Source organism: Phasianus colchicus, chromosome 2, assembly GCF_987193195.1.
Source record: "Phasianus colchicus chromosome 2, bPhaCol1.hap1.1, whole genome shotgun sequence".
Taxonomy (NCBI): Eukaryota; Metazoa; Chordata; class Aves; order Galliformes; family Phasianidae; genus Phasianus; species Phasianus colchicus.
Window position 1 is genome coordinate 87728501 of NC_143437.1, and position 22319 is coordinate 87750819.

Below are 22319 nucleotides of genomic sequence, written 5' to 3' on the forward strand. Positions count from 1 at the left end.
GAAGAAAAAAAGAAAAAAAGAAAGAAACCATTCTATTTAATCTGTTGTTAGCTTTTCCAAATGCAACTCAACTTCTTTTTCTAAATGTGCATTTTTTTCTTAATTCATTAGCATAGAGAAAAATGGAAGATTTAAAAAGTGCTACTGGCATTTCTGATCTCATTACTGGTGTTATCATGCAATAGTGTTATGATGAAATTGAAGTATTAGTGTTATGAACAGCGTTGTTGATTAGCAGTATCAACAGTATTCAAGCTTCTTTTCCTATGCAGATGACCTAACAATACCAAAAGCTGAACATTCCTCTTTAGGCATTCCAGTTACTTTATTGCATATGAAAAATATAGCAGGACCACAGTTTAAAAGAAAAGTATAATTTAGAAAATGAAAATTTGTTTGCGACAGAACTTAAATATGCAGATGAAATAGCCAGTTGCTGAACAGCCGATTTTGTCCTTGCAAGAGGTAACTTTGAGGGTCTGATGTACAAATGCTATTGACATCAGTGATGACTACAAACCCTCTTCTTTCCCTCAAGCTATTTGATTGCTAAAGCTGTATCAGAGCAGACAGGACACTAGAAAATGAACTGACCAGGATCTCCAATATTTTATTAAAAGAATTAAAGCTCTTGACAATATATAGGAGATGTGGAACTTTGTTTCATCACATTAATATTGTAATCTGACTCCAACACAATTTCCTTCTTACTATATTATGAAAAACCTTTGTTGAACAAAACCCAAGAAATTTCCTCTTATTTCTCTTGCACATTTTCTCTTTCAGCATTTTTCTAAGACCTCTGCACATGCAAAAAATTTCTTCCGTATAGTAGATTTTCATATATCACCAGTTCCCAGAACTTATACCTTAGAGATTCTGGGAAATGAAAGTGAAAACCAGAATAATATCCTTCTTATAAAATAAATAATATTAAAAGCTGCAAGACCTTTGAAAGAAAAATGGAGCTCATAGCCTGCTCCTACATTGGCATGGTTGGTCGTTTATAAGACAAACTAGGTCATGTGGCTCTCTAGGACTGCACAGATTATTTTCTTTCTTTCTTGTCACTTGGTAAGAAAGAGCTCTAGACTTCAGATTTTTAACATGGACACATAATCTAGATGCAAGAAATTCACTCAGTAAGTGCACACCAGAAGTATTTGAGGAAAAAAATACAGTTTTTTAATTAAAGTGTTCTCAACAAAGGGTTGTCAAATATGCTTTTCAGAATCAGGATGGTCATCACGTGCTTTATAATAACCAATTTATTTAAAATTTAAATTGCAGTCCTCTACTTGTGCTTAGTTTATAAATACAAGTCAGAGAAGCCAACAGTGATTCCATTTGCACTCCACAGCCAGTTATATTAATTTTTTTCAGAAAATTTAGTGGTTTTGATTGTGATAGCTGTACTTCCTGGCACCACCATCATCCTTGTTTCATCTCATTCAAATATAGGTGAAGTTTGAGCAGAACACCTGCAGCTAACCCAAAGCCCACATGCCCAGGTTTCTTTCCAATCTAAATGACACATAGAGAAAAAAAGCTTGTACATTCCATCAGCATGAATTTGGGATGTGTATCTGGACAAATGCAGTAATTCCAAACTTCCATGCATTAGAGCTTGCTCTTCTAAAGATTAATGATTTGCACAAAGAAGCCTTGTTTGTTTTGCAGTTCCAGGAAGTCCAATAGAGTTTTGGGTTTACAACTCCAATTTGAAATAATTCTGAATATCTAGTATCCAATGTCTGTCTACTTAGTTAGGAATTTCTCTATGACTCCCTGAAATAGATTCTTCATGAAAATCTATTTTGACTGGAAGATATTTTTATCGATATTTGATAAATAAAATATCTAAATAATAAATATATTACTTTTGAAAGGATATACTATCTGATTGGGACTGAAATTTTGAATTTGATTATGATTTTATCTCTATAAATGTGGAAACTATTCATGAGTGAATGCCAGTAGAGGAGTGACTCATTCATTCATCCACCATTAATAAGGCCAGAAGGAACCATAGTGATCACTAACCTGGCCTTTTCTATAAACCACAGAACTGCCTGGAGTTACTCTATGAAATACCAGGAAAGTGTCATGCCTTGATTGTTCAATTTCTATCATAAAGAGCCCATTTCACTCTGGATTTTCTTCTTCAAATATTTAATTATTTTTTTCTATTGAAATTTTGTCTTGTGCCTAGATTAAACTTCTGCTCCCTCTTCTAGCCAGCAGGTGCTATTGTCTATTTTGTTGAAGAGTTCATTATCATTGCCTCATCACTTTGAATTTGTAGTGATTATGGCACTGTTGGCTGGCCACAGCTTCCTCAACCTCCTTATCACCATCTCTGCTGTCCTTCCTCCAAGCACTGTGAGATGGTGCCTGTGCTGGTGAAGACACTATCTCCTACCTGTCTCACTTCTAGACGAGCTTCTGGCTCAACTTCCCTGGGAAGTATTCCACTGTTGTTGCCCCCAGGGAAAGTCTGACCATGATGCTGAGCACAAGTAGCTTAAAAATATGGCTACTCTACAGCCACATCCTCCAAGAAAAATCCTGGATTTGCTTTTTCCTGGACAGAGTACAGGTGATATGAAGAACATCAAGTTCATATAAGCTAAGATAGATGGTATGCACATCACTTAGAGGAGTTGATGAGATTAAGCCACTCGTGGGATTGCCAAAGTACGTGCATATGTAGTTAGCTTTTCCTTCACTTCTAATGAGTACAGATTTGAATGATTCATTTAGACTGAGAGTACTGACAGATCAAAATATGTCTGAAAGAAGTTGTTTAGATGATGATAGCCTAACAGTTTCATAAGGAGAAGCTAAAAAATGATGGCTCAAGTTAAAGTATTTACACACACAAAAAAGAAAAAATTAGACACCTGGAGACAATTTAGAGGCAAACAAAACATTTTACCTTAAGTGACATCAGTGACAGTTTTCTTTCATGTGATCTAATTATTATTTTACATGAAATGTCACTAGATCACATGCATAATGGATCTGATAAAACTCCTTTCTCATGACTATTCAAAATAAGTAACATAATTGCACAGTGCAAAAAAAGGTTGACTTCAGAAAATTTGCATTTCTAGTTCAATCATACAGCAAAATACTTTCTTTTAGCATTTAAGCAGAAGAATTCCAATCATGCATTATGTTCAGTAGTATTTCTGCCTTCACATAACTTCCTCCCAACTAAAAGAAATGCCGCTCAAAATGATCATTTCTAAATAATCTTTATCTCTGTGCATCATGTACCAATGAATTCTTTTCAAAGTCAAACCTGAAGTGGTATCTCAGAAAACAGCGTAATGCTTCCAGCCACAAACAGGCTCTCTGCCCTCCAAAAGACCTCCCAGAATATATAGAGTAGAGTGTAGGATCCCCTGAAACAAATATTTTCCTTTTCTGATCCATTTCCATTGCATGCTAATTGTCTCACCTGGCATGTTCAAGATTTAAGTAAATGAAAATTTTCAACTTACTTCCTAAGTTGCATTATCAACATAAGAATTATAAAACATAGCCTTTTATTGTTATTTCTTTTGTAGTAAATAAATGTACTAGGGACTGATGTCTGGATCTGTCATATTATCCTGCAAGAGAGGATTGTTATCCTAAGCTGCCTCCTGGGAACGGACCCATGGCCAACGCAGTCAAAGAGCTTAAGGGAGTTGTTTGGAAAAACAGAGGATAAAACATCAGTGCAATGCCTAGGTGTAATAATATGGCCAACAAATTCCTGAGTCTGGGGATGTTTCTTGATTTTTTAAAATTTGCTAGTATGAGCATAGATAACGAAGAATCATTTACTGATCAAATGTATCTACTGATGGGTAGATCTAGGAATAGCAGTGCTACAGAGATTTTCAAACAGCAAAATAGACTTTGAGGCATTGTCAGAAATGGCAATTCCCTTGGGACATGTTTGTTTTTGTTGTTGTTGTTGTTGTTTTTTACACTAAATTTATTTGCAGAAATTCAGATTAGTGAAGTGTTTGATCTTCAGTGCAAAGTGGTTGACCCTGAAAAACTGCTGGAATTACATATAATCCTGAGCAGCTGGTTCACAGAGCTTATGTTGTGCAATATCGCCAACAGACATGTCAGAGTATGTACAAAAGCTGAATGTTCTAAAATATGAAATGCAGTTCCCATGCCTTTGAGCAAACACTAACCTTCTGTTCCATAAGTAATGTGTTTGTAGGGATTGCTGCAAATGCCTTGTAGCTTGTCTTGATCTTGTATTGCTAAAAAGGTAAACCAGAAAGCAGGAAGAGAAGTAAAGATGGGTAAAAGGGAGAGAGGGAGAAAGACACAGGAAAGGAAAAAGGCATGACAGAATGAAAGATGATTTTAATTGTCTCATAGACACATTGCAATAACACAAGGCTTACATACTATCTAGGAAATATATACCTTAAAGAAAATCTAGTGCATTTTCTAAGATTTTAAAGGACTGTAAGGTACATCTTTTGCATTTAGGAGTGAGGTAGGACTACATGAACATATCAGCAGCTTATAACTTGATTTTGACCATTTTCTACAGACCATCCTTGTATCAATATCAAAAGTGGCTGTGAGTTCATTCTTAGTTTGCTTGCAACTTGAAACGATAACGCAAAGCCACTTCTGCCAGTACATACACTTCACAAACTGCTGCTGGGTGGTGACTGCTAAGTCACAGGGATGTCTGTGATTGTTGAATAAGATCTTTCAATGCTGAATTACTTGTCAAAGTAGACACATCTCTTAAGTAATATTGCACTGCTTTTCTCCTCCTTTATAAATAACTCTTACACCCAATTATTTCAAAACAAATAAATGAACTTTTACACTCAAATCAGATACACAGAAGCGACAATCTTAATCATAAAAAATGTATGGTTTAGGATACAGAAATTCTAAGATCTGCCTTAAAAAATATTTTTTAATAACTTAAGTTTTGACAAATGATCCAAGGGCTGGAACGCCTCTCCTAGAGGACAGGTTGAAAGAGCTGGGGCTGTTCACCTTGGAGAAGAGAAGGCTCCAGGGAGACCTGATAGTGGCCTTTCAGTGAAGGTGGGCTATAAGAAAGAAGGGGACCCTTCAGAAGTCTGTTGTGATAGGACAAATTCAGAAAATAATAGAGTTTTCAGTTATTGGTTGAATATTTTGGTAAGATTTACCAAGATGAATGCTAGTAATGATAAAACAATAGGCCAAAGAATATGCCATACTTCGAGTTATTGTCTTTTTTTTTTTTCTTTTCCTTTTTTTATATCTAATGAAAGTCCCTGATGGCAGAGGGGCAAGAATTTTAATTCAGATTAAAGAATTTTATATCATCTTTGCACTTCTTTTGAAACACTGTAGAACACACCTTTGAAATCTTTCCATATATAATACTATATTTTCCTGAGACTTACTCACATTTATTTCTACTCAGGACTTAGAGACTGACAGGCATTCAAGAAGCCCATAATCGCATATACTGAGTGAATATTCTGTCAAAGCAGATCAATGCAGTGCCAGAATCACATTATTATTTTTACATTTTTTTGAGCTTTAGCCATTCAAACTTGAATGTTTACCATTTAGGCATTTCAGTCAGAATTAAAGCCTTTTATAGTCATGGGCATTTCTACAGAATAAGTCATCTCATCCTCAGATACAAACCTGTAGAGGTAAAACAGAATCATCCTGTAGATACGCCACCACCTATCCATTGACTATAATAGAATTGTCTAATTTCTGATATTATTTTTCAAATGTCAAAAGACATGATTTATATCCAGTATTTTGAATGTTTAGATGGCAAAAATCTATATGCTATATAAAGATTTGTTTCCCAAAACTGGGATAGATTTACATGCATTCCTGGGCTATATTCAAACAGGAAAAATCAATGAATATAAAGGACTAAAACACTGCTAAGAATTTTCTAACAAGAGCCAAACATTTTAATTCTATTCTCTTCTTGAAGAATCAGTAATTTTATCTGTATCCAATCCATTCCACTGTCCATTTCACTACACCAAGTCCATTAAAGCACTACTAAAATTGTTTTGAAAGCCCAGGGGGAGAGTATTTTTATTTCCTGAAGTAGCCCACAACTTAACACTTCACAATGTTCTGTGAGTTTGATTATGTTCATATTCACTGTACAAAATGGCAAAAATAAACTTAAATGTATAAAACATGGGAACATAAAATATTAAAATGCTAATACTTAAATACATTCATAAACTATTTTTTTATTTCTATTAATTGGTACATGCATAAACATGAATGCATAAGAGCTCCCATTAAATAATCTTTTTTGCATAATTGCTTTGATATCATGCTAATGAAATAGCTTGATGTGCCTGTTGAAAAGTACATCTAATGTCAAAACTCTGTTTTAAGAGGTGCTGGTTTAATAACTGTTGAAGCAACATTAATGTTGCAAAATTACACATGCTGAAGTCAAGCTCTTTTGCACTTTTCCCTTGGAGAAATCTTACACGCAAAATTTTGTCATACATCAGCAATCATTAGATGGAACAATCAGCTCTTTGTCTAGTCTTAAAGTTAAATTGATCAGTACTAAAAAATCTTAAAGGCTGTTTAAGACGCTGATGCTATTTTTCCTCAATCTTTTCCTTTTTTGTTTCCCCTGAAAACATATGGAGATTTGAGGCCAAAAAGTTATCAGAAAGTCTGGTACCATTAACAGATAAGCAAGACAAAAGTCTGTTGAGCTATTTCAAAAACTAAGTATAGAAATAGATGAGAGCAGAAGGAAAGGAGGGCATTGAATACCCACTGTTACTAGCTATGCATGAAGACTCAGCCTCCCATTTTAAAGCCAGAAGAAACTTTTCCTCTGCCGAACTTCTGCATTTGATTTAGAGGTCATCACATACCCAGTGGAACCAGCTTTGTCTGCATGATTAGAAAAGGCACAATTTCTAACCACTCGAGCCTATTAAACTAGTGTGTACTCTCCCATATTGCTCCATATTATGGTTGGCAATTTCAGAACTGCCACTGCATCACATGAACAGCAGAATTAGCAGAAAAAAGGACCATTGGAAGGGCAGAAATTATTAAATGGCCCCTGAAAATGTAATCCAGGCAACAGCTATGCGCCACAAGCAGACAACTTCCTTATCATCATAGATTATGCTGAAGACAGCAGACATTGCAAGTGCTTTGCAATCCACAGACTCAGTCATGCTCTTCAGTTTTGCCTCAGGGGGCTCTTTTTCTTGAAATTGTGACTATTTCATTTCTCATTTCATCTCATTAAGTAGTCCCAACAGTGCATAATGGCACTATACAGCTGTGCTTGGCACAATGGTTCCTTTTGGGTTGTTTGGTTTTTAAAAGAACAAGTCATGAAAAATGTTACTCTGTGCTGCTTTAAACTTCTCATTTTCAATTAACATTTTTCAAGCAGACCAGGTCACTCCTGCCATGGCCAAGTTGCAATTTTGTGCTGTGAACAAATAAATCAAAAAATTATGATGGCCTTTCTGTGATGGGCAGTGTGCTTCAGCTGTGCAAAGGGAGCTCTGAAATCAGCAAGAGGGAGAATTAAGGGAGAGCACAGAATGCAGAGATAAGATAAAAGAGGCTGGAAGGTCTTCTACAGCTCAGCTGTGTCCTGCCATTGGCTCTCCCCTTGTGCAGGGCCATTTTTTTTCTTTTCCCAGGTACCTATCTGCTGTATATCTTGTGATCAGCTTTCCTTTCCCTCCCCTTCCCTTTCCTGAGATTTATCTTTAGGTTTAAAGGGAGGCTTTTTCCCAGGCACTCCTGCAGCAATTGCCATTGTTGCTTATTTTCACTCTGCTGAGACTCTCCTGCCTTTTGGTGAATGACAAACAGTGGGAGTACGGCTGATGCACCAAGTGCAAGACTTTCATATTTGCAGGACTACGTCTTGTAGGAAGATCTCCCCATTCTCTGTCTAGCATAATAAGATTAGAAACATCAGTGGGGAAGAAGCGGGGGACTGTCCTTGTCTTCCCTCTCTGGCTATTGGTTCTGAAGTCCCTGCAGATAAGTTCAGCAGGTCAGAACGACTGGGCACAAATCATTCCTATCTCTTCCAATCTATCAATACTTTATTTTGTGTAAAAGGACTCCTACAGCATCTTCCTCAAAATACAAAACATGTTGCTAGAAATTTTAATAGTAATATTTATTCTTCATTGCCTGCACGACCAACTCAATAACAGTTCTTTCCTTTTCCCTAGCTCATTCATTTTACTAGCATTTTGCAACAACACAGATGTGATTTTTCCTAAATGGACAAAGAACCATTAGAAAATAAGCATGCACCAAGAGTACCTTGGGTTTGATGTTTTCATGGTCAGGAGTCGGGGAAAAAGATTGTGGTGAAGTCAGCTCTTGGGGTCTTGATGGCAGTGTGCATGGTGACTTGTCTGAGACAGGAGATCTACACTTTAATACCGGTGAGGTGGCAGATTGCTGAGGTCTTGGAGAGAGGGAGTTAGACCTATAGTTTTTGTGCATCAATGAAGAATGAAGCTGTGGTGGGTGCGAATTAATATTATGAGTTTGGGGAACTGGTGAAGTAGAATCAGGACGTGAGAGAGACCACTGATTTGAGAGATTTGAAGGGGCAGGAGAGGAAGCACTCAGCTCCTGAGTATACTTTTGGTATGAATCTGAGTTCAATGTAGAAGCTGAATTCAAAAGACCTGGGGAGAGAGATGACTGCTTTTCTGAGGTGGGGAAGACTTTGCCACCATTTCTGGTAGAAGAAAGCAAACGAAATGACTGACAGGTAAAGATGGGCGAGTAAGTGTGCACCCTCTGAGATTTCTGAGGTGCCTGGGACCTGGAGGCAGGATAACATTGGCCTTCAGGGGGAGGAGAGGCTGGGTGTGCAAGGGAATGGTATGCTGGGGCACGTGGTGGCACTGCTGGAGCAGGCAGTGTAGCATGCCAGCCTGTGGAGGCAGCTGATTTTCTGTGGGAAGGGATGGGGGATGAGAGGGGACTTCGGGAGTCTGGAGAGAATGTTTGGCCTGGAAGGTGCTTTTTCGGAGAAAGAGACCTTGCTCGAGGAGCAGGATGAGGTTTGGAGTGTAAAGACATGTTCTGAGCCCATCCTGAAGGCCAATATCCCTCTTTGCTGGGAGAATCTGGTCTAATAGGAGGGCTTGAAACAGATTTTCTGGGGGTTGGGGGAGTTGTTTTGAACTTTTGATCTATTGCAAGTGTTGAGGAACAAAGGGAGGAAGGAGAAAACGTGGGGCAAGAAGCAGGAGAAAGAGGTCTCCGCTGAGAAGAGCCTGATCTCAAAATGGCAGTCAAGAGAGTTAGTCTGGTTGGCAGAGGGGATCTAATTCCTGACCTTGTTAAATTTCCTTTAGATGATGTTTGTGTACAAGGCTCATTTATACTACATATAGTCGAAGATGAGCCATAAAGAGAGGGTGGAGACAAAGGTTTAGGGCTAGGAGATAATGAATGCGTGATTACATGTACAGGGAGAGGAGATAAAGCATTCAGTCTTTTGGAAGAACCGGAAAATGAAGGCTGGCCTGATGATACTTGAATTTCAGTTGAATGTGGAGGACTGGGGGAAACACACAGACTCTTTCCTGGAACAGAAGATGTAGTGAAGTTTCCCATCTTGCAAACACAGCCAGGGATGTGGACATTTGGTGTTTCTATGTTATCATAAAGTTGAGGGCTGGAGTAACAACAATTTGATGCAGAGCAGGATATTTTAGACATGGAGGGGACTGAACTGTGGAAAGCAGACTCAAAGCAGAGAGACGAATCTTGCTTAGAAGCCCCAGTTGCTGACTGCCAGTTGTTACGGGAGTCTTCCAGCGAAGAGGCTTGATTCAGGTTAACCATGGCACCACACGCTACTTTCAGATTAGTTGGAGAAATTAAGTGGACAGCAGGTGATTTAGAGGAAAGATGATCAGAGGTGGAAAGAGTAGAAATTAACTGGAGAAAAAAGAAAAACAGAAATGTTAATACAGGTAGAACCTGTGGAACTGTTAAGCATCCCACATTTCAGTCCTGTAGTCATGCACATAGTGTTTCATTAGTACTGCTTTGTGGGTTAAAAAACAGGACTGTTTTAAACTTGGTGTACATCCTGATGGACAGAGCTGTAAGGGAGCACAGTCAAGTTGTGTTATTTTACTTTCATGATATCTCAGTTCTACTGAGATGTCAAAATGCCCAAGGCTGCTGACTTTTTAAGTAAAACCCAAGGCAGTTGTGCCAGTGATGTCAAGAACCATGTGATGCAATTCTTGTGTAATCATAAATGAAAGTGAGAACGTTGTAATATTGCCTGATCTCACTATACCAGTTCCATGGAAAGTAATCTCTCTGAAAATGAGATTCAACTCAACTATTCACTCATTAAACAACATCTTTTGCAGTATTGTGATATCAGAATGAGAAATTTGTTCAGAACAACCTAAATCAGAGCATCCAGTTTGTCTCTCACTCTTTTGATCTTTCATAGATCATATAATAGTCCTTATCCCCTTATCCACAGCCTTATAATGCACTAATAAAACAGTAATGAGCTGTTCTATGAATGCCTTTTTTCTTAGGTCTCTTCTAATTAGGATTTGTCAAAACTAGTTAGATCACACAAGTATCACATCGATGTTTTATACAGTTCTATGCTCTTAAAGAAAGAAATTCTCTCAAAATCCTCCAAGTTATTATGATACTGAAATTAAAAACTGGGGCATATAATATTTGAAGTAAACATATCAGTGTGAAATGGTGAACAAAGTCAACTGTAAATCCAAAAAGCTACAAATTATCACCTAACTTTTGACTGAGGAGTTTTAAAGTAGAGAAATTGAATCTAATACCTAAAAACTTCTTTTAAACAAACAAACAAAAGTCTATATATTTATTTGATAACTGAAATAGTATGCAATTCTGTAAAACAGTTAAACCAGGTTCTACATACATGGATTCCATGTGGCTTCGGCTCATCTTTTTAATTCCAATTTTTTTGGAATTAAAATTTTTTGGATTGCTGAGGAGACCAGCTTCAGAGCAGGTAAGACTGCGCTGGGGAAGGGATCTATAGCAAAGAAGCCGACGAAAAAGCTCTTTTTAGGGCTGGTTTTGAAGGCAGCAAAAAGCACGTGGCCGGCGCCGGGAGCTGGCAGCTTGTGGGCGGGCTGCTGAGGCAGCAGGGGTGGAGCTGGCCCAAATCGCGGTATAATTTAAACAGCTGGCCCTTATCTCTTGTACCTGACCTTGACTGCTCATTGGGAATTTAAAAGCAGCTCTTGGGAGGGCAGGAGCCGGCTCCTGCCCACATATCGCTCCAGGTGAGAACGAGGTGTTACCTGCCTTTGACACCGGAGAGGGTGGTCAGAGTGTGAACGCAGCCCACACTGCTCATACATTACTGCAGTAGCTGGAGTGGGAGTTGTGACTTGTGGCAGGACACATCAGTGCTTTGTCCTTGTCTTCGTTCAGGTGATCAGCTCTCCTACTGACAGACCTCGAGACCGCAGGTTCAAACATGGTCTCTACCAGGCGGCGTGCTTCCCCCAAGAGGACTGTGGCGACCCAGACAGAGGGCCTGCCAAGAAATGTAGCAGTTCAGGTCTCTGGCTGTAGGGAGTGCCTGAGCCTGCTGCTGCCAGGGGAGAATGGGAAGGATGCCACTTGTGCAAGGTGCGAGCAGGTGGACGAGCTTCTCAGCCTGGTGGTGGAGCTTAGGGAGGAGGTAGGGAGATTAAGAGCCATCAGAGAGTGCGAGCGGGAGATAGACTGGTGGTGTGACTCTCTGCGTGAAAGACAGAGAGATTGCACCCCCCAAACAGCAGTGGACCCTCTCCCTTGCCACGATCGAAATGAGAGAGCTAATTTGAGGGCAGAGGAGGAATGGCATCAGGTCCCAGCTCGGCGATGCGGGCGACCCCCATCCCGACCTACCTCGGTTCCCCAGGTGCCTCTATGTAATAGGTTTGAAGCCCTGAAACTGGAGGGTGCGGTGGTTGAGGGTGAAGTGGGAGAACTGCCTCCAAGTGTTCCCAAGAAGAGGCATCCAGCTCCACGCTTAATGACTGCCTCCTCCAGAAAAGAAAGGAGGGTAATAGTCATAGGAGACTCCCTTCTAGAAGGAACAGAAGGCCCAATATGTCGGCCTGCCCCCACCCGCAGGGAAGTGTGCTGCCTCCCTGGGGCCCGAGTCAGGGATATTTCCAGGAAACTTCCTAGTTTGATTCGCAACTCCGATTATTATCCCTTATTGATAGTCCAGGCTGGCAGTGATGAGGTCACTGACGGAAGCCTGAGAACTATGAAAAATGACTTCAGGAGACTGGGGAGGTTAGTTGAAGGAACAGGCGTACAGGTAGTATTTGCCTGTATTCCTACAGTGGCAGGGAAGGACGCTGAGACGACCAGAAGAACACACCTTATAAACACATGGCTGAAAGGATGGTGCAAAAGTAAGAATTTTGGGTTCTTTGATCATGGGGCGGTCTACTCGGCTCCTGGCCTGGGGTCTGCTGATGGGTCTCACCTGTCTCGAAGGGGGAAACGGATCCTTGCCCAAGAGCTGGCAGGACTTGTAGAGAGGGCTTTAAACTAGATATGAAGGGGGTAGGGGATAAAACCAGGCCTGCTAGAGATGAGCCTGGGGGAGCGGCAATGGGATTAGGGATGAGGCGAGGGGCTCGGCTGAAGTGCATCTACACCAATGCACGCAGCATGGGCAACAAACAAGAAGAGTTGGAAGCCATGGTGCGGCAGGCAAACTATGACCTAGTCGCCATTACGGAAACATGGTGGGACTGCTCCCATGACTGGAGTGCTGCAATGGATGGCTACAAGCTCTTCAGGAAGGATAGGCAAGAAAGAAGGGGTGGTGGTGTGGCTCTGTATGTTAGGGAGTGTTTTGATGTTACTGAGCTTGTGGCTGGGGATGATAAGGTTGAATCCCTATGGGTAAAGATCAGGGGAAGGGCTGACAAGGCAGATGTATTGGTGGGTGTCTGCTATAGACCGCCGAACCAGGATGAGGAGACAGATGAGGTGTTCTATGAGCAGCTGGCAGAAGCTGCGAGGTCGCCAGCCCTTGTCCTCATGGGGGACTTCAACTTCCCTGACATATGCTGGGAATTCAACGCAGCGCAGAAGAAGCAGTCTAGGAGGTTTCTGGAGTGTATAGAGGATAACTTTCTGATGCAGCTGGTGAGAGAGCCTACGAGAGGAGCTGCCCCGCTAGACCTGCTGTTCACAAACAGAGAAGGTCTGGTGGAAGATGTGGAGGTTGGGGGCTGTCTTGGACAGAGTGACCATGAGATGGTAGAGTTCTTGATTCTTGGTGGAGCCAGGAGGAAGAACAGCAAAACTGTTACCTTGGACTTCCGGAGGGCGGACTTTGAACTGTTTAGAAGACTAGTAGGGGGAGTCCCCTGGGATTCAGTCTTAGAGGGTAAAGGGGTCCAAGACAACTGGTTGCTCTTCAAGAAGGTAGTCTTACAGGCGCAGGAGCGGGCTGTCCCCCTGAGCTGCAAAATGAGCCGGCGGGGAAGGAGACCGGCGTGGATGAATAAGCAACTATTCTTGAAGCTCCGGGAGAAAAAGAGAATCTACCTCCTGTGGAAGAAGGGACGGGCAACTCAGAAAGAATACAGAGAAGTTGTTAAGACATGCAGGGAGAAAATCAGAAAGGCGAAAGCCCAGCTCGAGCTCGACCTGGCCACTGGAATAAAAAGAAACAAGAAATCCTTTTACAAATATATCAACAGTAAGAGGAGGACTAAGGAGAATCTCCATTCTTTACTGGATGAAGCCGGGAATGTGACTACTGAGGATAAAGAAAAGGCAGAGGTCCTGAATGCCTTCTTTACGTCTGTCTTTAAAGGTCAGACCAGTTATCCTCAGGATATTCCACTTTTCGACCAGGTGGTCTCGGCTGGAGACCAGACTAAACCACCCATGATTCAGAAGGAAACGGTCAGAGACCTTCTACTCCAACTGGACTGTCACAAGTCCATGGGGCCGGATGAGATTCACCCGAGAGTGCTGAGGGAACTGGCGGAGGTGATAGCCGAGCCGCTTTCCATCATCTATCAGCGCTCCTTGTTGACTGGTGAGGTACCAGAAGACTGGAGGCTTGCCAATGTGACTCCCATCTACAAGAAGGGCTGTAAGGAGGACCCGGGGAACTACAGGCCTGTTAGCCTGACCTCAGTGCCAGGGAAGGTTATGGAGCAGATTGTCTTGAGGGAGATCACGCGGCAAGTGCGGGACAACTGGAGCATCAGGTCTAGCCAGCATGGGTTCATGAAGGGTAGGTCCTGCTTGACCAACCTGATCTCCTTCTATGATCTAGTGACCCGCCTGGTGGATGAGGGAAAGGCTGTTGATGTAGTCTACCTAGACTTCAGCAAGGCCTTTGACACTGTCTCCCACAGTATTCTCCTGCAGAAGCTGGCAGCCCGTGGCTTGGACAGGTACACTCTTGGCTGGGTAAGGAACTGGCTGGAGGGTCGAGCCCAGAGAGTGGTGGTCAATGGAGCTAAATCCAGCTGGCGACCGGTCACGAGTGGTGTTCCCCAGGGGTCGGTGCTGGGGCCTGTCCTTTTCAATATTTTTATTGATGACCTGGATGAGGGCATTGAGTGCACCCTCAGTAAGTTTGCAGATGACACCAAGTTGGCTGGAAGTGTCGATCTGCCTGGGGGTAGCGAGGCCCTACAGAGAGATCTGGACAGGCTGGAGAGCTGGGCTGAAGCCAATGGGATGAGGTTTAATAAGACCAAATGCCGGGTCCTACACTTTGGCCACAGCAACCCCAAGCAACGCTACAGGCTTGGGGTGGAATGGCTTGAAGACTGTGTAGAGGAAATGGACCTGGGGGTGTTGGTTGATGCTCGGCTAAACATGAGCCAGCAGTGTGCCCGGGTGGCCAAGAAGGCCAATGGCATTCTGGCTTGTATCAGAAGCAGTGTGACCAGCAGGAGTAGGGAAGTAATTGTTCCCCTGTACTCAGCTCTGGTGAGGCCGCACCTTGAGTATTGTGTCCAGTTCTGGGCCCCTCACTGCAAGAAAGACGTTGAGGCCCTGGAGCGTGTTCAAAGAAGGGCAACAAAGCTGGTGAGGGGTCTGGAGCACAGGCCTTATGAGGAGCGGCTGAGGGAGCTGGGATTGTTCAGTCTGGAGAAGAGGAGGCTCAGGGGAGACCTTATTGCTCTCTATAACTACCTGAAGGGAGGTTGTAGCGAGCTGGGGGTCGGCCTCTTCTCTCGTGTAACTGGTGATAGGACTAGAGGGAATGGTTTCAAGCTTCGCCAGGGAAGATTCAGGCTGGATATTAGGAAATACTACTTCTCTGAAAGGGTGGTCAGGCACTGGAATGGGCTGCCCAGGGAGGTGGTGGAGTCACCGACCCTGGAGGTGTTCAAAGAACGTTTGGATGTTGTGTTGAGGGATATGGTTTAATGAGAACCATTGGTGACAGGTGGATGGTTGGACTGGATGATCTTATAGGTCTTTTCCAACCTTAGTGATTCTGTGATTCTGTGATTCTGTGTAATAGAAACATCTTCCCGTTAAGAAATAGAAATTAATATAGCTTAATGTCATACAGTATCAATACATCACAAAACAAAAAATAACTGTAAAACATAATTTTCAAGAGAGCTGGTGTGACAGCAAAGCCGGATACAAAGGCCTTTGCGGGCCTGAAATGCTAGATATGGGATAAATAAGCACAATAGACTGCTGCTAGCCTATATGACTAAAAATATGTGAGCATTTCCTGCTAAACAACTGCATGTAAATAGCAAAACCTATTACTGAAGACATTCTCTACAACAGACACCCCCAGATATGTCTTAATTTATAGTAATAAAAGCTAATTGTTGGAATGCCTTTACATAATCACAGAATCACAGAACGGCAGGGGTTGGAAGAGACCTCGATAGATCGTCAAGTCCAACCCCCCTGCTAAAACAGGTAGCCTACAATAGGTCACACAGGTAGGTGTCCAGACAGGTCTTGAATATCTCCAGAGAAAGTGACTCCACAATCTCTCTGGGCAACCTGTTCCAGGGCTCTATCAACTTTACTGTAAAGAAGTTCTTCCTCATGTTAGTACAGGATGTCCCATGTTCATGTTTTAGGCCATTGCTCCTTATCCAATCACTACATACCACTGACAGGAGCCTGGCCTCCTCCATTTGCCTCTCACTTCCCTTCAGATATTCATAAATGTTTATCAGATCCCCAGTCTGATAATTGTGATTTACAACCACACTAACTTCCTGAGTGCTAAGGTGTCTCATTTCAAAATGGAAACCTTATTTATGCAGTGTAAATATTATGATACAAAAATGAATATCTGTGATACCATTGCACTGTAAATTATTCTGGATTAAGAAACTGTGACAACTTTTGGAAAAGCTACTAATAAAGAATAGGAGAAAAATGCTGGAGATTTTGTAAAATAATTTACTAATATTTAAAATTATGAAAAAATAGTGGTAAATATGTAATGAAACAAAACTATTTAACGCCATAAAAAGCAGCATAGTCATAGAACTGTTAATTTTGAGAAGCCTGCTGGATTTAAGAATGGATGCTGGAAGATTATTACAAAAACAAGGATGAAGAATGAAATCCTTATATTTCAAAATGGAATAGATAAATTTCTCTTACAAAGACACTGGATTAAAAGAAAATGAGGAATGAATATGAGACTCTGTAATAAAAGCAGGATGTGCAATGACTTCTAATTAGACAAAACCTAGTAAGAAAGATTTATAAGCAGCTAGGAAAATGTTCATGGTAGCAGATCATAAATATGCTCCTAAAAGTACAATAAAGAGATTTTTGCTGTAGTCTTCTTCCAGTTCGAACACTGAGCACTTATGTGCTGAGCTAATTGAACCACAATTCAAGTCTTCTGAAAAGATTTTGCTATTGTATTACAATGTTAGATACACATATAGACGATCACACTCTCATTTCATAGTCAGAGGAGCAAATCAAAATTGCTTAGAAGTGACCTAACAAGGCCTGTTTGCTGGAGCTCCCTCAGCTTCCACTCAGGCACATCCCAGCTGCCTCACCAACTTTGTGCTGCATTCCCATCACTTCCACCACACCTCTCTTGAATCAGGGTGTGAAGGGTTGCTAAACTGGGCACAATCTTACACATGCAACATCAGTAGCGTCCATAAATGAGATATAACTTCCTTTGAACAAGGGATTTGTTTTCATTCAGGTTACTTTGGTATGAATGGATGAAGGAACTTGAAAAATATTTTCATGCCACGTAAATAACAACCCCAGAAATATCAGACAGGCCTCAATCTTAGGGTATAGCCTTGCCCAGAGGACCATCAGTATATTTGAAATTGCAGAACTGAGCTATGTTTTTTTAAAGATTTTTTCTGATGAGATCACAATATTTTGGAAGGGAAATGCTGCAAAAAAATATCATTACTGAGAATCAGCAAAGCCCCAAGAGATGTGCTGATGAAATCGGAAAAGAAAAGAACATGACAAACTGAAAGCCCAAAAGGCTAAAGTTACATCTGAGAATGTGGCTTCATCTAGATCTGGTATTAGATAGTCCTGCTTTGATCTCACTAGAATTTGATCATGAATAAGAAAATACATGGTCATTTCCCTACCTCAGCCCACAACCTGAGAGCCAGAAAGAGAGAAGGAAACACTGGAGACTGTAGAAAACTTGGCACAACATCTAGAGACAGCATAGTAAATTGAAGTGTGACCTGAGAATCACTTAACACAGATGCCATTCAGAACTGACCCAGCAAGGAAGGTAGTTTCTTCCTGGTGATGGCAGGAGTTTATACAGCTTTCAACAGATTCATCTGGAAAAGCCAAACCAGGTGACATGCACTGGACAGAGTGCCAAGTGACTTAGACAGGATAAAGAAATGTTTTGGCGATTGATCCCCTTTAGTGAGCTGAGAAATTTCTGTGATCTGGTCTAGAGTCCCACTAAAGGGAACAGTCACATCCCCCCTCACCCCAAAGGGCACATCTCAAGGAAAAGAGCCAATCTGATTCTCTGTTGCATACCTAGACTCTCTTTGACAAATATATATATATATTTAGAAATAGTAAACAATAAAGAAAATGTCCTAAATATGACCAGAATTACTTCATGTATTTGTATAGATATACACACATGCATAAATATTTTAATGCTGAATATATTTTTCACCCTTTAAATACAGCACAGCATTTTCCAGCATTAGTCATGCTTGTTAAGCCAGAACAACAGAAGATGCTTTTTTTTTTTTTTTTGATGTCTTGATTTTTTCTTTCTTATAATGAATTCAGAAATTAATGAAGCTGTAGAAGCCCTCTGGTTCAGACTAAAAGTCTGTACAATACAATGGTCTTCAGTGCAGATCCCTACTTTTCTCTTTCTGACAGGAAGCTGATCATTAAGCCTAGTTATGCTTTTAAATGAACCTAACGTTATATGTAATAACTCTTAAGTGAGACTTCAAAATCCTAGAACTGAAAAGGTAGCCCATTTGGAGTACTTTTGGGATAGGAAATCTACTCACAGATAAATAGTTTAGCTATTAAATCTTTTCCTACTTTTGCTTCATTTCTGAACTGATGGTGTTTCATGAGACAGTAAACCAGCAAGAGAAGAGTGATGCCTGAGAGCTGAAGAAGAATGTTCAGTGCTAGAAGCCTGACACTGAAGAACAGTCAGAACATCAGTGTAAAGCAGCTTAACAAAAAGATCTTCCTCCTATGAAAAGAAGCAATTACAGATATTGAGAAAATAAAGACCAAGGAAGTACTTAAAGTCTTGAAAATGTATTACTTAAGAGTAATGAAGAAATACACTCTACCCATATTATGCCCTATGTCTCTTCACGTTCAGGTGAATAGTTAGTAGAGTTAAGCTTCAGTTCCTTACTCTGTGCAATCTGTTTTCTGTTACTTTACCAAGCAGATCTATATTTTCTTGTCAAGTCATTAAAAATGTAACAGTTACAGCCTATGAATTTTTCTGCAGTCATACAAAAAAAAACATACCAGTTCTTATAGAAGATGCATACTTAAAAATGCTTAAGTAAATTTGTGTTTCCCTAGGACCATCATTCTCTTACAAGCTGTCTACCTCTGCATTCATTCCTGCCATAGGTAAAATTCCCACTGATTTTACTGAGAGTTTCCAGGAAAAAATGAGTACTTCATAATGCTGTGAAGCTCAAACAAGAGTGGATTTATTATTCACAATTTTCTTCATCAAAAATCAACACTGAATTGGATGAAAAATCAAAACAAAACAGAGTGGTGCAAGTATTTTAACATATGATAGGAAGTCCTATTCATTTTCAGAGTCAAAATAGCCAGTACTTTCTCTTTAAAGTACTGATGAAGAATTGCACTTTCAACTGATGGAAACCAGTTGGGGTCAAAGGAAATGTCTGAACATTTCTATATGAGAAGGATGTTGCTGTTTTGCTAAAGGGTAAGTTTTACGACGGCATATACACCTTCTCAAACTATCAGTGCCCTTTCTGTGGTGAGACACATTAAATTTTCATGCAGTAAATCAATTCATGCATTTTGAAAATGAAAAATTTCAAACACCTTTTTTTTTTTTTTTACTCTTCCATCGGGGATTTAAAATTTCAATAAATCAATATATGTGTCCTATGAAGATGAACATAAAACAGACCTTTAAACTAAATTAGTTCTTTACACCTGTGCAAATTCAGTGCTAACTAACAATTATAATAATATGAATTTTATAGACTTTTTCTCTAGAATAAAGAACTGCAGCAGGCACTGAGAAAAAATAGGCCTAAGAAGTCAGATACTAATAATTCAAATGATCTACAGGCTCCATTGATTTCAGTGATTTTACCCAAGTTAGTCTACCTGGGAATACAACACCATCTGATTAACTGGCTGTCATAATGTGCTGCTCTTAAAGGAAAAAAAGGAAAGAATAATAAAGATGCATTACTTGCTCCATTTATCTACCAGGGCCACAGGGAGAGGTGATAAGTCAGAAGGGCAGGGACAATTCTTTAGAATACAAACATTAGAGAAATGGCTAGCAAAAGCACTAATTAAAGAATAAATTGGCCAAGCTGCTTTACAAAGAAACACAGAGTCTGTGTCCTGAAAGGTCTGAAAGCAAAGTTTAGTTCAAGAAGTTAATACGTTTAATAATAGTTTAATAATAATAAATAATAATTGTTTAACAGGTTACCTGCTGGTTTTGCTGATCAGCAATGCTGTGGGAAAGTGTAGCACTTGGAAGATGCCCATCACTGGGAGGCTTCCTTGACTCCATGCCAGGAGAGACATGGGACGCAGCCAGCAGCTGGGCACTGATGGGCCCATAGCCATTGGAGGGCCTCTGGGCATTGATAGAGGCAGCACCTGCTTCATCCTCGTCGCCGGAGTCCGTAATCAGGATAAACTCAGCCTTAAAAAGATCATTCTCCTGCATTTCTCCTTTGCTTGAGTAAGACACCAGGGACTGGAGAACAGTTTGGGTGCTGTTTGGAGAGATGACAGGCACACAGTCTTGCTGGACTCCACTGCTTAAGGACAGCTCATCAGAGACTACCTTAGCCTACAAGAGATACAAGGGAAAAGATCTCAGTTAGCCACGTTATATTTGTGTTCCTCAAGGGAAGAAATTTGGCCTGACATGGTGGCTGGTGCTACCCTACCAGAAGTAGGTGAATGAAAAATTTGGGCTTGATAGGAGCAGAATCCAGCCAGCCTGCTTCTCCCCAGGCAGCATCCAGCCAGTTCCCAATGCCGTAGGTGATGCCTCCTTGTTACACAAGGAGCAGCAGTGTACTCACAGCAGAATGGGAGCCCAAGCCTGGTGCTACAATTTGGGGGGAACTGGAAAAGAGGGTGAAATCAAGCCAAATGAGTTGTCAGACTTGACAACATCAGACACGATGGGAAGGCACTGTGACCGTGGGATCCATGGGAGCAGACAATAGTCCTCACAGGACTCTGGCAGATAAATCTGGGACAAAACCTATACATATTAATGAAGAAACAAAGGCCTTCAAGCCAAGGCATTCTCTGAAAAGGGCAGACAGATAGTTTGAGGTCAGAGAGCTTTACTGTGTGCTTAAGCATCTCAACACAGACCACAATTGTTCTTCCTACTTACACTTCCAGTATGTGACTTCTCAAGTAAGCACTGAATGAGAACAGGAGTAGCTGGAGATATGATATGCAAATCACCAAATCAGTATTGCAACTGCCATGGTAAACTATATTAGTCTTGGAGGAATCGTGAAACAAAAATAATGTGTAATGCAAGAGAAAACCTGTAGATGGGGCTCATACTTGAATCCTGCTTGAGGAATGTAGTAACGACAAGTTTCCACTGAGAGCCTCAGGAGCCCCAGGAGTTCTTCAAAAAAAATGTATTGAAAAGTACAATAAGTTATTACAGTCATGAGTGTGGAGGTGTTTTTGCTTGTTCATTGGTTGGTTTTTTGATTGTTTGTTTTTACAAGTATTGCCCAGGTTCTAGATGTTTAAGGAAAGGGAATAATCAGTGTTACGAAGGACTCACTACTGCATTCCTTGGCAGGAAAGTTTTCTCTGCCTAGCAGCATATTAAAACACAGAGAGAAAGATGTCTGGAACACATCATTCTGCTTATCCCAGAGCACTGCTTATTGCAAAATCAATCCTGACGGCTGGAAATGTATCTGATTATTTAAACATCTTGAGGACAATATTTCAGTGTTTGTCTCTTCAAGAATGCCTGTTCTCTGTCTAGATCTGACTCTTTTTCAAGTATAAAAGTTTCTAAAAGTGTTAGAGCATGGTCAGGTCAGAGGAGTATGAACTCTTGTGAAAAGTTTGTTAAAAGGAAGAGCACCAAGAACTGCAGATCCAGAAATGTCCCAGGGGAGGAGCAACAACAACAAAATCACCCCAAAGCATGAGCAGGAAAGGAGTTGTGAATCCTGTTTTGAAGCTGGAAAGGAATGAAACAGACACTGTGGACGGAATAATGGCTGTGGGCTGCACTGTCATAGAAAATCACTGGGGCAAGCTTTCAAAAGCAAGAAAGCAAGTTTTCATTTCAACTAATGCATTCCTACACAGCTATGAAGAAAAATGCCACCAGATCTGGAAGCCAAAGCACTGGCATTTGCTGAAATGTGACCATCTCTTGGTGAATTCCCATGTAATAGCATGCCTCACACACTGCCCTTGCTCCTATCTTCATCAGGAAGGAATCCCAATGCCTCTGCCAAGAATATATCCTTGCACAA

General features: G+C 40.9%; 2 protein-coding genes across 2 annotated transcripts in view; one reads left to right on the forward strand and one right to left on the reverse strand.

Moving 5' to 3' along the window:
* MLIP (muscular LMNA interacting protein) overlaps nucleotides 1–22319 on the reverse strand; it is a 104888-nt gene that overhangs the window by 38783 nt on the left and 43786 nt on the right. Inside the window, exons 4-6 of the mRNA XM_090136151.1 lie at nucleotides 20267–20635; nucleotides 8347–9987; nucleotides 4203–4274 (exon numbers count right to left, since the gene is read on the reverse strand). Coding sequence (XP_089992277.1) covers nucleotides 4203–4274; nucleotides 8347–9987; nucleotides 20267–20635 — 2082 coding nt within the window. The remainder of the gene's footprint in view (nucleotides 1–4202; nucleotides 4275–8346; nucleotides 9988–20266; nucleotides 20636–22319) is intronic.
* LOC149919171 (uncharacterized) lies at nucleotides 11041–13023 on the forward strand. The gene has a single exon (XM_090136271.1). It carries the CDS (start codon nucleotides 11549–11551, stop codon nucleotides 12623–12625), a length of 1077 nt encoding a protein of 358 aa, XP_089992397.1. The 5' UTR covers nucleotides 11041–11548; the 3' UTR covers nucleotides 12626–13023.